This window comes from Belonocnema kinseyi, chromosome 4 (assembly GCF_010883055.1).
Source record: "Belonocnema kinseyi isolate 2016_QV_RU_SX_M_011 chromosome 4, B_treatae_v1, whole genome shotgun sequence".
NCBI classification, from domain to species: domain Eukaryota; kingdom Metazoa; phylum Arthropoda; class Insecta; order Hymenoptera; family Cynipidae; genus Belonocnema; species Belonocnema kinseyi.
This window is the reverse complement of record NC_046660.1, coordinates 858,111-871,234: the sequence shown is the minus strand read 5'-3', so window position 1 is coordinate 871,234 and position 13,124 is coordinate 858,111. Positions and strand designations below refer to the sequence as shown.

Here is a 13,124-nt window from a genome sequence, read left to right as displayed (position 1 = left end):
TCAATAATAGAGATGTATATCATATAAGATGATGGAACTTTTTAATGGAAAAAATTAATTTTTAACAAACAAGTTCAACCTTTAACCAAGTAGTCAAATTTTTAACAACAAAAAAAAAAGAATTCTCAACGAAAAATGTAATAGTCGATATTTTAAGTTAAGATATTTTTTATTTCTATTCCAAAAAGGAGAATAGTGGAAAGACTGTGAAAATTAAATAGGAACTTTGATAATTTAGAGGCAAACGACCTACAGTGGACAGTGCATCCTACAGTGGATAATCATTAATTAAACATACTAGTGCATGTAAAATAATTAATTTAATGAATAGTTAAGACACTAAATAATTAATCAATTAAAATTTATTATTTTTCTCTTCATTGTGCTTTTAATTAATGATTATCCACTCTAGGGAAGTTTCTCCAGTAGACTAAAGTAAAGTCTTATTTAATTCCATTTTAAGATAAAAATGAGTAATTGAGGACTTTGCAACATTACATATAGAGATTGCATTCCTACGAGTTTTAATTATTTCTGTTACGTAGCATATTAACTTATGAGGTTTATCTCGGTTTCAGAACCACAACTCTCGTGCAAATTATTTTCTATCTTTTGAATTCCGCGAAAAACTCGAACGAAACAAAATAAGTAGGAAAAACTTCTCTGCAGAGGATAATTGTTAATTAAGAGAACAAATAAAAGAAAAAGAATTTATTTTATTTTTTAAATACGTATAGTGGCTAACTTATTAATTAAATTAAATTATTTTACATGCATTAATATTTCTAATTCAAAATTCTTCTCAGTTTGTATAAAATACAAAAATCTACAAGTTAGGTCCAAAAAAATTCTTCTCTGAAAATTCAATTTAAGAAAAAATTTTACCAGACAAACGAATTTTCAACAAACTACTTGAATCCTTCGTTTAAATTCACTGAAATTCAGTTGAATTCACTTAAATTCAATTAAATTAACTTAAATTGAGTTGTATCTACTTAAATTCAGTTAAATTCACTTAAATTCAGTTAAATTCACTTAAATTCAGTTGGATTCAGCTAAATTCAGTTAAATTAACTCAAATTTAGATAAATTTCAAGTTGCAAATATTGATATTAAAACAAGGAAAAAAATAAGCCAAAGAGACGAATTCTAAACAAAACAGTATTATTTTCAACCTGGAAATAATAATTTTCAACAAAAAATTTAATAGTTGATACTTAAACTACAAAATCTTGTTATTCTAAATAAAAAACAGTGGAATTTTTAACCCAAAAATTGATTTTCTACCACAGAATACAAATTGTAAACCAAATATACAATTTTTTAACCAAATAGTTTAATTTTCTACCGAAAAAAAAAGATTTTACAACAAATTACATATATTTTAACTAAATATTTTGTGCAGTCAATTTGATATTAGGCCAAATTTTATTTGATTAATTTTTAGTCTATATTATTATCCTTTCTAAAAATTTCAAACTAAATATTTGAATTTTTTAACTAAAAAAACGAAGTTTCAATTTAAATGATAAATCTTTAACAACAAAAAAGAACTTTTAAGAAAGTAGTTTGACTGTCAACCAAAGACTTGAATTTTTAATTTAAAATGACGAATTTTCAACGACAAATTTTATAGTTGATATTACAAAAGAAATTTCTGACAATTTAGAAGAAAAAACATATTTAACCAGCAAAGACAAATTTTTAACAATATATTTGAATCCTTATCTATAATGGATTAATTTTAAACTAAACAACTACTGAACTTTGCATTTTTTACAAAAAATTGAATTTGTTCTAATAAGACGATTTTTCAACAAAATGCATCAATTTTGTACGAAATAGTTCAAAATTTCCACCAAATTGTTTACTTTTTGAGCCGAAAATATTAAATTGTTACAAAACAGTTTAATTTTACACTCGAAAATATGAATTGTTAACATAAAAGTTAGTTTACAACCGAAGCAGATCAGTTTTTAACCAGTTACATTTTGAACCAAAAAAAGATTAAATTTCTACATAAAGAGATACATTATCGAATTTAAAAGATGAATGTTCAACAAAACAGTTAATTTTTCTACAAAAAAGTATGACTTTTTAAGAAAGTTCTTGAATTTTCAACAAAATAATTCATTTTTGAACTGATTAATAAAATTTTAAAGAAAAAAGATGAATTCTGAAAGAAGAATTTAATCGAGAAGAATAAACTTTCGACCAAAAATAGTTGGATTTTCTTTATAGGATATATTACGTCAGTTTGCATTTAAGTGAAAAAATGAGAAAAAGGGGAAAAGGCTGTGAAGCCTGCGATAAATGGATTTTTTAAAATAATTTATAAACTAAAGAAAAATATTTTTAAAAACACTTTAAGAAATATTTTTAAAACATTATTTTTAACAAATTTTTAAACCTTATTTTCAAAAAATGTTGACACTATTTACACTATTTTGGATCTCTGATGTGAGTCCGGGGCCTGATAGTGACTGTTTCATTTAAACGGCTGTTAAACCGCACCTACTTTGCAAAAAAAAACATAATTGCAGTAAAGTGCATAATACACCGATTGTTACAATTCATTTCCGTTAATAGGTGTTTTTTCTCTGAATAAAACTCTCCACTGAAGAATGATTTATAGTTTATAAAAGTTTTTTTTTTAAATTTATTAAAGGAAGTGCCTATTGTTTACTTACTCCCATTAATAAGCGTTAGTTCTAAATTACAGGAAGTTTTAGGGTTTTTACTTTGCAGGAGGAAAGGTTCCGGATTCGATAATAATTTTAAAAAGTTTGAACAGTTGTGAGAAGACTATAATTTAACTTTTTATATTTGTTTGTAATAAATTATAATTTCTGGTTACAGGTAGTATTATTTTATATGGTGGGCCGTTTTTGTTAGTGAAAAATAATTTAAAGTTAGTATTAAAAAAAAAAGTGTATAGAAATTAGAATTTTTGAAAATGTGCAAGTTTTTATTTTATATTTTAAACGATCAGAAAAGAACATTCTTTGACTGTAAGAAATTTCTTTTGATTCAAAGAGTTTGTTTCGGTAAAAAAAAATATCTTTGGTTCCAAGAAATAGTTGTTTTTTTTAAATAAAATTTTTTCTTTAATTCAAAATAATTTTCTTCATCTGGAAGAAGTTTCCGTCAATGTACTTTCATTTTTTTAAATAAAAATCAACAATTATTAAATAAAAAAAGGCTCTTTTTTTGCAAAAATTGCGTTTAGATTTGCGTTTTGAATGAATGATTTTCGACTATAGATTGCATTATCTACTGTAAAAAGGTACCCCTTACATCGTAATATAAGAAATGCTTCTCGGCAAGGGTTTAAAAAAGATCAAAGAAAATTATTTCTAGCTGAATTGTACACAAGAAAAAGAAAGACGTGAGTGAGTTTAATAATATTTTATTGATTTATTTTTTCTTTATTTGAGGGCAGCGATCCTACGAAGTTCACAAGACTCTTGGTACAGAAAAGTCGACGGAAAACGTCGATAGACCCTGTCGCGTTTTCATTCCATATTTTACGATCTCAAACTAGCACATTCTTGCTTTTATTGCTGAGCGAACTCAACCGCTCTCTTTGCGAACTTCTGCCGCTACTTGTACAGAAGTCGGAGGAAAAAGAAAGTGAAAATTATTTGAAGATACCAATTTATAGAATCTAGATTCCCAGTAGGGTGGGTCGAAAATAAAAAAATAAAAAATTGTGTAATTCGAAATAGCCAAATTGCGTAAAAGTAGAGTAGATCTTGAAAAAATATAATTAATTTGAAATCTTTGGAGAAACCTCCCTAAAATGGATAATCGTTAATTAAAAACAAAGAATAGAATAAACACAATTAATTTTAATTTATTAGCATTTATAGTGCTTTAAATATTTATTTATTATTATTATTTATTTATTTATTTATTTATTTATTCTCATAAAAAGATGGGAAACCCTTCATCGGATAATCATTAAGTGAGAGAACAAATAAAAGAAAAATAATTAATTAAAATTTTTTAATATGAATATTGTCTTAATCATTCATAAATTAATTATTTTACGTTAATTCATGTTTTTTATTAATGATAATCTACTGTATGTTCCACTGTTCACTGTAGGGAAGTTTCCCCATCTGAATTGTCAATTAAAAAAGTTCAATCAAAATTGGAATATTCAAATTTTTTCTTAAAATAATTAGTTTTTAACCAGAACAAAAACACGAATGTTCAACAAAGTATTTAAATTTGTAACTAAGTATTTTAATTTTCAAACAAAAAAGATTAATTTACAATAGAGTACATGGATTTTTAACTAAATTATAAATAAAAATTATAAATAAACAACTTAAATTTATCCCAAAAAGACGAACTTTCTTTCCAACGAATAGAAATTTTTCAAGCCAAAAAGTCCAATTTTCTACAAAAGAGTTAATTTTTCAACCCAAGAATGTGAATTTTCTACTTAAAAGAGACTTTAATTTCTTTTAAATTGCTATATGAAATTGAAATACAATGATTTTTCATTTGTAAAACAAGCTTTATATTACTTCACAGAATTATTTGTTGAATAAGAGCGGATTCGACTGAATTTAAGCGAATGCAAATGAATTTAAGTAAACTCAACTGAATTTAAGTGATATTAACTGAATGTAAGTAAATACAACTCAATTTAAGTTAATTTAACTGAATTTAAATGAATTCAACTAAATTCAGGTTAAATTCAACTGAAATTAAGCGAATTCAACTGAAATTAACCGAATTTAAATAAATTTAAGCGAACGCAACTGAATTTAAGTTAATTCAACTAATATTAAGGTAATTCAACTGAATTAAAGTAAATTAACAGACTTTAAGTTAATTTAACAGAATTTAAGTTGATGCAACTCAATTTAAGTTAATTTAAGCGAATTCAACTGAATTTAAGCGAATGCAACTGAATTGAATTCTACTGACGTACAAAGTAAGTCAACTTTTAACTAAGTCTTTTAATTTGCAAACAAAAAAGATTATTTCACAATAGAGTACATGAATTTTGAACCAAATTATAAATAAAAAACAGTTGAATTTATCCCAAAAAGACGAATTTTCAACTCAAAAATTAAATTTTCAAACAAGATAGATTTTCCAGACAAGAAAAAAACAAAATTTCAATGAAATTGTTGATGTTTCAATCCAAAAAATCGATTTTTCTACACGTCAGTTAATTTTTCAACCCCAGACCATAAATTTTCTACTAAAAAGAGACTTCATTTTTTGTTCTAGAAAGATACTTTAATTTATTTTAAATTGCTATGTGAAATTGAAAAACAATGATTTTTCGTTTGTAAAACAAGCTTTACATTACTTTACGGAATTATTTTGCGTAAAATTCTTTTTTCTTGTTTGCTTTAAAATTAATTTTTAACTGAAAATTTAAATATTCTATTTTTTATTGAAAATGGATCAATTTTAGTGAAAAATTCATGCATTTTTGTTGAAAATTCGTTCTTCGTTTCAAGTAAATTAATCTCCTTGGTTGAAAAATTCATTCTTTGCTTGTAAACTCAATATTTTTTGTTTCGAAATTTTCTCATCATTTTTGGAATTAATATTTAATTAGTTGGTTGAAAGGAATGAGATATTTTGTCGAAAATTTTTTGTTCATTTGATTCAAAATTAATTTTATTTTACTCGAAATTTTACGATTTTGGTCGATGCTGCAACTTTTATTCACATTTTTTTAAAAACTGAAATGTAACTATTCTAGTTTTATTCCATTTTTTAGTTAAAATTCCTCTCTTTGGTTCTTGATCTTGTTGAAAATTCTATTATTCTAATTAAAGATTCATCATTTCTTTAGACGAAAATTAATTTTTTGGCTTGAATATTCAACTATTCTTGTTGAAGTGTCATAATTTTATTTGAAAATTCATCACTTTCTTTAAAGATGCAACTATTTTTTTGAATTTTTTTTTCTCAACTGGGAATTTAACTTCAATTTTTGGTAGACAATTGATCTTTTTCTGTTGAAAATTTATGTAATTTGTTCAAATTTCTTTGCTTTTTAAATTAATCTTGGTTTAAACAGAAAATTTTACTGTTCCATCTTTGGTTGAAAACTGATCTTTTTTAGTTGAAAACTGAACTGTGTGGATGAGAAATAATGTTTTTTAATTTAAATTCGTCTGTTTTGGTAGAAAATTAATCTGTTAGGTTGAAAATTCAACTATTTGTTTAAAAATTCATCTATCAACTACTTTCGGTTAAAAGTTATACACTTTTGTTAAAAATTATTTTTGTTTGTTTGAAGATTCACCCCTTTTTGAAAATGTAACTACTTTGTTGAAGATCATATTTTTTACTACAAATTTAACTATTTTTCTGAAAGTCCGTTTTTAAAATTTTTTATTAAGAATTATTATTTTAAGGGAAAATTCAACAGTGCTTTTTTTGGTTGAAAATTGATATTCTTAGTTAAAAGTTTAACTAGTTGTTTGAAAAACTCAACTTAATTTGAATTTAACATAGTACCCACATTAATTTAAATAAACATTTTAAATGATGTTTTCAGTAGTATTTAATTATTTAATTAATGGATGGTGGTAATATATTTGAAAATATCTTGTAATACAATTTGTCAAAGCTTTCTAAATTAAAAATAATCATTGAATCCCTATAAATTTAAGAAAAATAAAATTATTTATAATAAACTCGCGAAACTTTATACATATTCCGAGTCGATTGTTAAAAAAAATGCGAAATATTTGAATGTCCAGGATTTGAGCAGTCACCCTGAATAAATGAAATGGCATAATTAAAAAGTTCGACAAAAAAAAGTTTTACCTTTATCAAATGCCAATCGAACAAAAACAGTTAAATCAGTCAATGTTTAATTAAAGAAATTCAGCTAAAAATGAATAAACGATCAGAACACTTCCGTTGATTAGTTTTTTAACCAACTTTTATTTTATTTGTTTTTTGCGGATTTTATTCGATCCCACCATTAGCTGATACAACAGTTTTTGTTCGTTTGGAATTTATTAAACAATTAATGAGTTAAAGCGCATAGCACTAAAATTCCATTGCAAGAAGACTTGAATATCTCCCCTGATTTGCATGAATCATTTGTAAATGATCTCATCTCAGGTAGCTGATATCATTAAAAAATACGAAAAGCAAACATTCCAGTCCAGAAATTCATCGTTTACATTTGTTTTTGAATAAACATTGTACGACTAATTATATTACTCATTGTGCGATTCCGGAACGAGTGATAAGAGGTCGAGAATAATAGTGTAAAATGAGGGTGCTGATAAGATTGCTCTGTGAAACATTAATTATTTCTACGACTCTGGTTTTAGATGTTGTTTACCAATTAGTAGCATCCATCTACGATTACGAGAAAATTGATTATAATGCACTGTTCAAAGTTTCTAACAACTATTTCACACTCTTAGCTGATTTATCAGGGTGACGATTTGACCGGGAAACCGGGAAATCACCGGGAATTTTCATCTGATTGCAGAAAAATTCCAGTTTCCCTTATTTTAATAATTTTGTTCAATTTAGAAAAGTGATTTTTGTTTTAGCAACAGTCGTAGATTTGTCAGAATTATCTCAGTTTACTCTTATTAAATCATAATTCATTAATAAATGTTTATTATTTTCCATTATAAGAAAAAACTTTTGCAATTTTTTTTTCTGAGATTTTTTTTTGTCTGACTTAACTTTGATAATCGAATTGATGATATTTCAAACATGCAGAAACAATTATCTTCTCAGTTTATTTTTAAAGAATGATTTAATTACGTTTTATTCGCTTACTTCTCATTTATCTGGCTTGGATCAGGAAATTTTAGAAAATAGTTATAATTTTTATTTAAGGACAGAGAACGTGATTTTTTAAAAGGAATTATTTATCATTCGGATTTAGAAGAACGGAATTCGAGAGAATTTTTATTCCAAGTTAGAATTTGTCACGATTTAGAAGAACTTACAAATTAAAAAAAAAAAAAGTACTTAAAGTAGTTTCGAAATTTTTCCTGAGTTTTAATAGAAAATTTGGTTACATTGTTCGTTGCGAATTTATATAAATATATTTTTTTTTCAATTCAAAATTCTACTACTTCCAGTTAAAACTTAAATTTTTTTGTTGAAAATTAATTTTTTTGTTTAAAGATTCATAATTATAATTGAAAATTGATCTCTTTTTGAAAATTTAACTACTTTGTTGAAAATAATTCTTGTAATCAAAAATTTAACTATTCTAGTAGAAAATTCACGTATTTTATTAACAAATCGATTTTTTAAAAATTAATCTACTTATTTAAAAACATTTCTTTTTCGTTAAAAATTCAAGTATTCCAGGTAAATATTTATAATTTTAGTTTAAAAATCATTTTTTCTGTTGGAAACAAAAATACTTGGTTGAAAGTTAAACTCTTTTCTTAAAAATTAAATTTTGTTGATTGTAGATTCATCATTTTAATTAAAAGTTCATTTATTTGGTTGAAAAAAAGCTATTTAATTGGGAAAATTTTTTTTGCTTTCTTTGAATGTAAAGGAATATTTTTTTTGCCGAAAATCATTTATTTATTTCAAAATCATTTTCGTTGAAAATTCAACAGTTAAGTTTAAAATGATTTTTTTTACTTAGAATTAAATAGTCCATTTTCGATTGAAATTTTTTTTTTAGTTGAAAATTCAACTGTTTGGTTAAATATTTGTCTTTTTTATTTGAAAATTCAAGTATTTCGTTAAAAATTTATTTAAAAAAATGTAAATTGGATTATTGAAAATTGATCTTTTCTTCATCAAAATTTAACAATTTGGATGAAAATTTGTCTTTCACTTGAAAATTCAACTATTTTATTGAAAATCCACATATTTTGTTCAAAATTGATTTTTTTTTTAGCAGAAAATTATGTTTTTTTTTGCAAATTTAATGTTCTTGTTTGGAAATTCTTCTTTTCGGTTAAAAATTCAAGTATTCTAGTTAAATATTAATCATTTTACTTGAAAATTCATCATTTTAATTAAAAATTAATTTCTTTGATTGAAATATGAGCTATTTTATTGGAAACTTCTTTTTATCTATGGATAAAAATTAATTTTTTGCGAAAATTGAACTATTGTCTTAAAATTTTTTTTCTTTTAGGGTACAAAATTGTTACTTTTTTTAACTGAAAATGTAACTATTATTCTAGATGAATATTCCATAATTTTAGTAAAAAAATTCATCTCTGGAACATTCATTTTTTGTCTAAAAATTTAATTATTCAATGTCTGATTGAAAAACAATATTTTTTAGTCGTAAATAAAGAAAAAAATGTCAACGATATGTAAAATTTTCACGACAACAAATATTTTAATTTTAAATCGAGAAGAGTCAAATTCAAGTAAAAATTAAAAAATTTCTACCAAAAGGAATGATTTTTTAAATAAAATAGATGAATTTTAAACAAGAGAATTGAATTTTTTAAAAAGAAAGATTTTTCAGTGAACAAAGTAGTACAATTTAAACCAAACTGTTGAATTTTCAAACCAGGAGGACAGTTTTTTATCCAACAAAAAAAAGATGAAATTTCTACTAGAAAATATGAATTTTCAAACAAGAAAGATTTTTCAGTCAAAGAAGGAACAACATTTCGACCAAAATGTTGGATTTTTAAGCCAAAAGGGCATTTCTTAACTAAGAATAATAATTTTTACCTAAATAAGACGAATGTTCAATAAAATCGATGAATTTTCAGTGAGACAAATTAATTTTTAATAAAATGGTCAAAATTTTAACAAAAGAGATGAATTCTGAAAAAAATGTAAAAGTTCATGTTTTAACAACAAAATATTGTAATATTAAAACCAAGAATGATTGTTCAGACAAGAAAGAAAAAAAAACTAAATTTTTTAATTTTGAACTAAAAAAGATAACTTTTTGACATAAAATGGAATAGTTCAATTTTCATTTTAAAAAACTGATTTTCAATAAAATAGGTAAATTTTTAACCAAATAGATGAATTTTCAACAACAAAATTTTTGAACAAAAAAATATGTTACTTTTTAACCTGAAATGTAAAATTTGATATCGTAGAAAAAAAGAAACCAAGGAAGATAACATTTCTGGACTAAATTGTTAAATTTCTAACAAAAAAAGGACATTTTAAACCATAAATGGAATAGTTAAATTTTGGATTAAAAAGAAAAATTAATTTAAAAGAAAAGAAATTTTGAATATAATAGTTAAATTTATTAACAAAAAGAGGAATTTTTAAAAACAATGATAAATCTTCAACCAAAAAATATTAAATTTCTACGAGAAGAGATGCATTTTTAAAACAAAAAATAGCAATTTTTAATAAAAGAGTTCTAACAAAATAATTAAATTTTTAATCAGAAATATTTGAATTTTGTTATAATTATTAAAATTCTGTTGACATTTAAGGGAAACCCCAAGAAAAAGGGAAATAGGGTTACGACAGTGAAATCTGCGATAGATAAATAAGAATTTTGATTATTTATAGACCACATAATAATATTTTAACTAAAAGGTGAAGTTAATTTTTATTAATTTGGAAATATTAGGTTAATAAACTGAAAATTTCGTTCAGAAAATAACGTTAATTTTCCTCCATACTCTTTTTGATTTCGGTCTGCAGAATTTTAATTCCGGTCTACACCAAGTATCTCGGATTACCCAGCTTCGTAGGCCCAACAAGACACAAATATTGCAAAATATTACTGAGTCGATATTTAATGAAAAAATGATAAAATTCATAAGAAAAGAATTCTCAGATTTAGATAAAAATATATATATGGCCAATGACTTCCCAAAGCCGGTTAAAAAAACCGAAAGTCTCGATGTGTATTTTATTCTAATGTAAAAATTCTTTTATTTTCGGTGCTGATTTGTCGATGGCCATTCCTGTAGACTCCAAGTCCGGCGTTAATCATAGTAAGTCAAAATTAAAGCTCAGAACGTCATATCATCAACAGATTGCAAAAATAAAAAATAAAAAAATATCATAGCTTTCTTTTCCTGTTTTGCATCTATCATTAATACCTACTAACAAAATGGTTTTGGGATTCATCAGGAGGATTGTAAACCACAAGTTTCAATCCTCCACTAATCGCTTTTTTGTATCGTATGAGTCATCCGTTGCAAAACTAGTAAAACAATCATTGGCCAAATTCATGCCCCGCTAACAGCTAACTCATGTCCCTTTGTAAAAAGAATGAATTCTCTTTCGCCTTTTTCTCTGCTGCCTGCGGATCCAGGGAACTGGCAGTTTAGCGGATAAATTTGCGGTAATTAAACGGACCTGTTAATAATATTGGTGTGATTATGTTCATGCTTAAATTGTATTTAGTGTGATTATTTTCAGCTCTTTCAATTTGAAGGTTTTTGGGTTATACTTCCGAAATGATCATCCAAGAATATCGACTTGATGCTTGACCTATGGGGTCTTTTTGCTGCAAGATAGTTAAAAAACTTAAAGGATTTTTAGCGCAGAATAATACAAACTAAGTTATTAACCCTTTTACTTTTTTTTTTTCTTAAATTAGTTCTTTTCAAAAATTTGGCAAAATATTGATTTGAGATCAAAATGTTTTGAATGAAACTTGTAGATGTCACTGATACTGTCATCTGATCCAATCCTATCTAATCGGGTCTTATCCTATCTAATACGATCTTATACTATCTAACCTATCTGATTCAATCCGATGCTACCACATATTAAGCGATCCTATCTGATTTGATCTTATCCTGTCCTATCCGATACTATCATATCCAATCCTATCTGGTCTGACACCATACTATCTGATCTATTCCTACCCTACCCTATCTTATCCGATCCTACCCGATTCATCACTATCCGATAGTATCTTATCTGGTCTAATCCGCCTATTAAATCTATCCGATCCAATCCGATACTATCACATCCAATCCTATTTTATTTGATCCCATAGTGTCTGATTTAATCTTCCCGTATGTTATCTGATACTATCTTATCCAATCTTATCAAGTCTCATTTTACATTTGCGATTTTATCTATTTCTATCTTATTCAACCATATCTCTTATTTTATCCGATCGTAACCTATGGAATCATATCTGATGAAATCATATCTGATGAAATCCTGCCGAGCTTAGTCCTATACGATCCTATCTCATTTTATCCGATTCAATCCTATATAATCTTAATATATGTTATCGAATCCTATTCTGTCCTGTCCGACACTCTGATTATAGCCAGTCTTATCTAATCTTCTCTAATCCAAAAGTATCCGATTGTACCCTATTCTATTCTATCTTATCGGATCCATTCCTATATGATTCAGTCTCATCCTATCTAATCGAATCCTATCGGGTTCAACGATTTCTTATTTAATCCTATCTTTATCCGATCCTACCCTATTTTATCCAATTCTATCTCGTCTGATTCTATGTTATCCTATCTTATCCAGTTCGATCCTATATTATCCTGTCTTATCCATTCATTCTTATCTTTTCATATCCGATTCTGTCTTATCTTATCCTATTTGATCATAGATTATTCTATCTTGTCCGATCCTATCTTATCCTACCCTTTCCAATACTATTTTATTCTATCTTGCCTGATTCTATATTATCCATTCTAATTTAATCCAATCTTATATTATCTAATCCGATCCTATTTTATTCAATCCGATCCTACAATATCATATCCATTCTTATCCTGTCCTATCTGAAACTATCTTATTCTATCTGGTCTGATCCTATATTATCGTGCCTTATCCAACCCATTCTTATCTTGTCATATCCGATTCTGTCTTATCCGATCCAACATTATTCTATATTATCCAATCCTTTCTTTTCTAATCCAATCCTTTTTTATCTCATCCGATCCTATCTTATCCAATCCGCTCCTATATTATCCAATCCGAGCCTACACTATCTTATCCGATCCTGTCCTATCCAATACTATCTTATTCTATCTGACCTGATCCTATATTTTCCATTCTAATTTAATCCAATTCTATCTTGTCTAATTCGATCCTATCCTATCTTGTCAAATCCGATACTAGACAATTTTATCCGATCCTGTCCTATCCAATACTATATTATTCTATCTGGCCTGATCCTATATTTTCCATTCTAATTTAATCCAATTCTA

The 13,124-nt window shown here is 25.7% G+C and overlaps 1 protein-coding gene across 3 annotated transcripts in view; it reads left to right on the top strand.

Annotated features, from left to right (window-relative positions):
- Positions 1-13,124, top strand: part of LOC117171671 (myosin heavy chain, non-muscle) — a 180,284-nt gene that overhangs the window by 132,192 nt on the left and 34,968 nt on the right. For all 3 annotated transcript variants that reach the window (XM_033359183.1, XM_033359184.1, XM_033359182.1), the window contains one exon: positions 10,899-10,922. In XM_033359183.1, the coding sequence (XP_033215074.1) occupies positions 10,899-10,922 (24 nt within the window). The remainder of the gene's footprint in view (positions 1-10,898; positions 10,923-13,124) is intronic.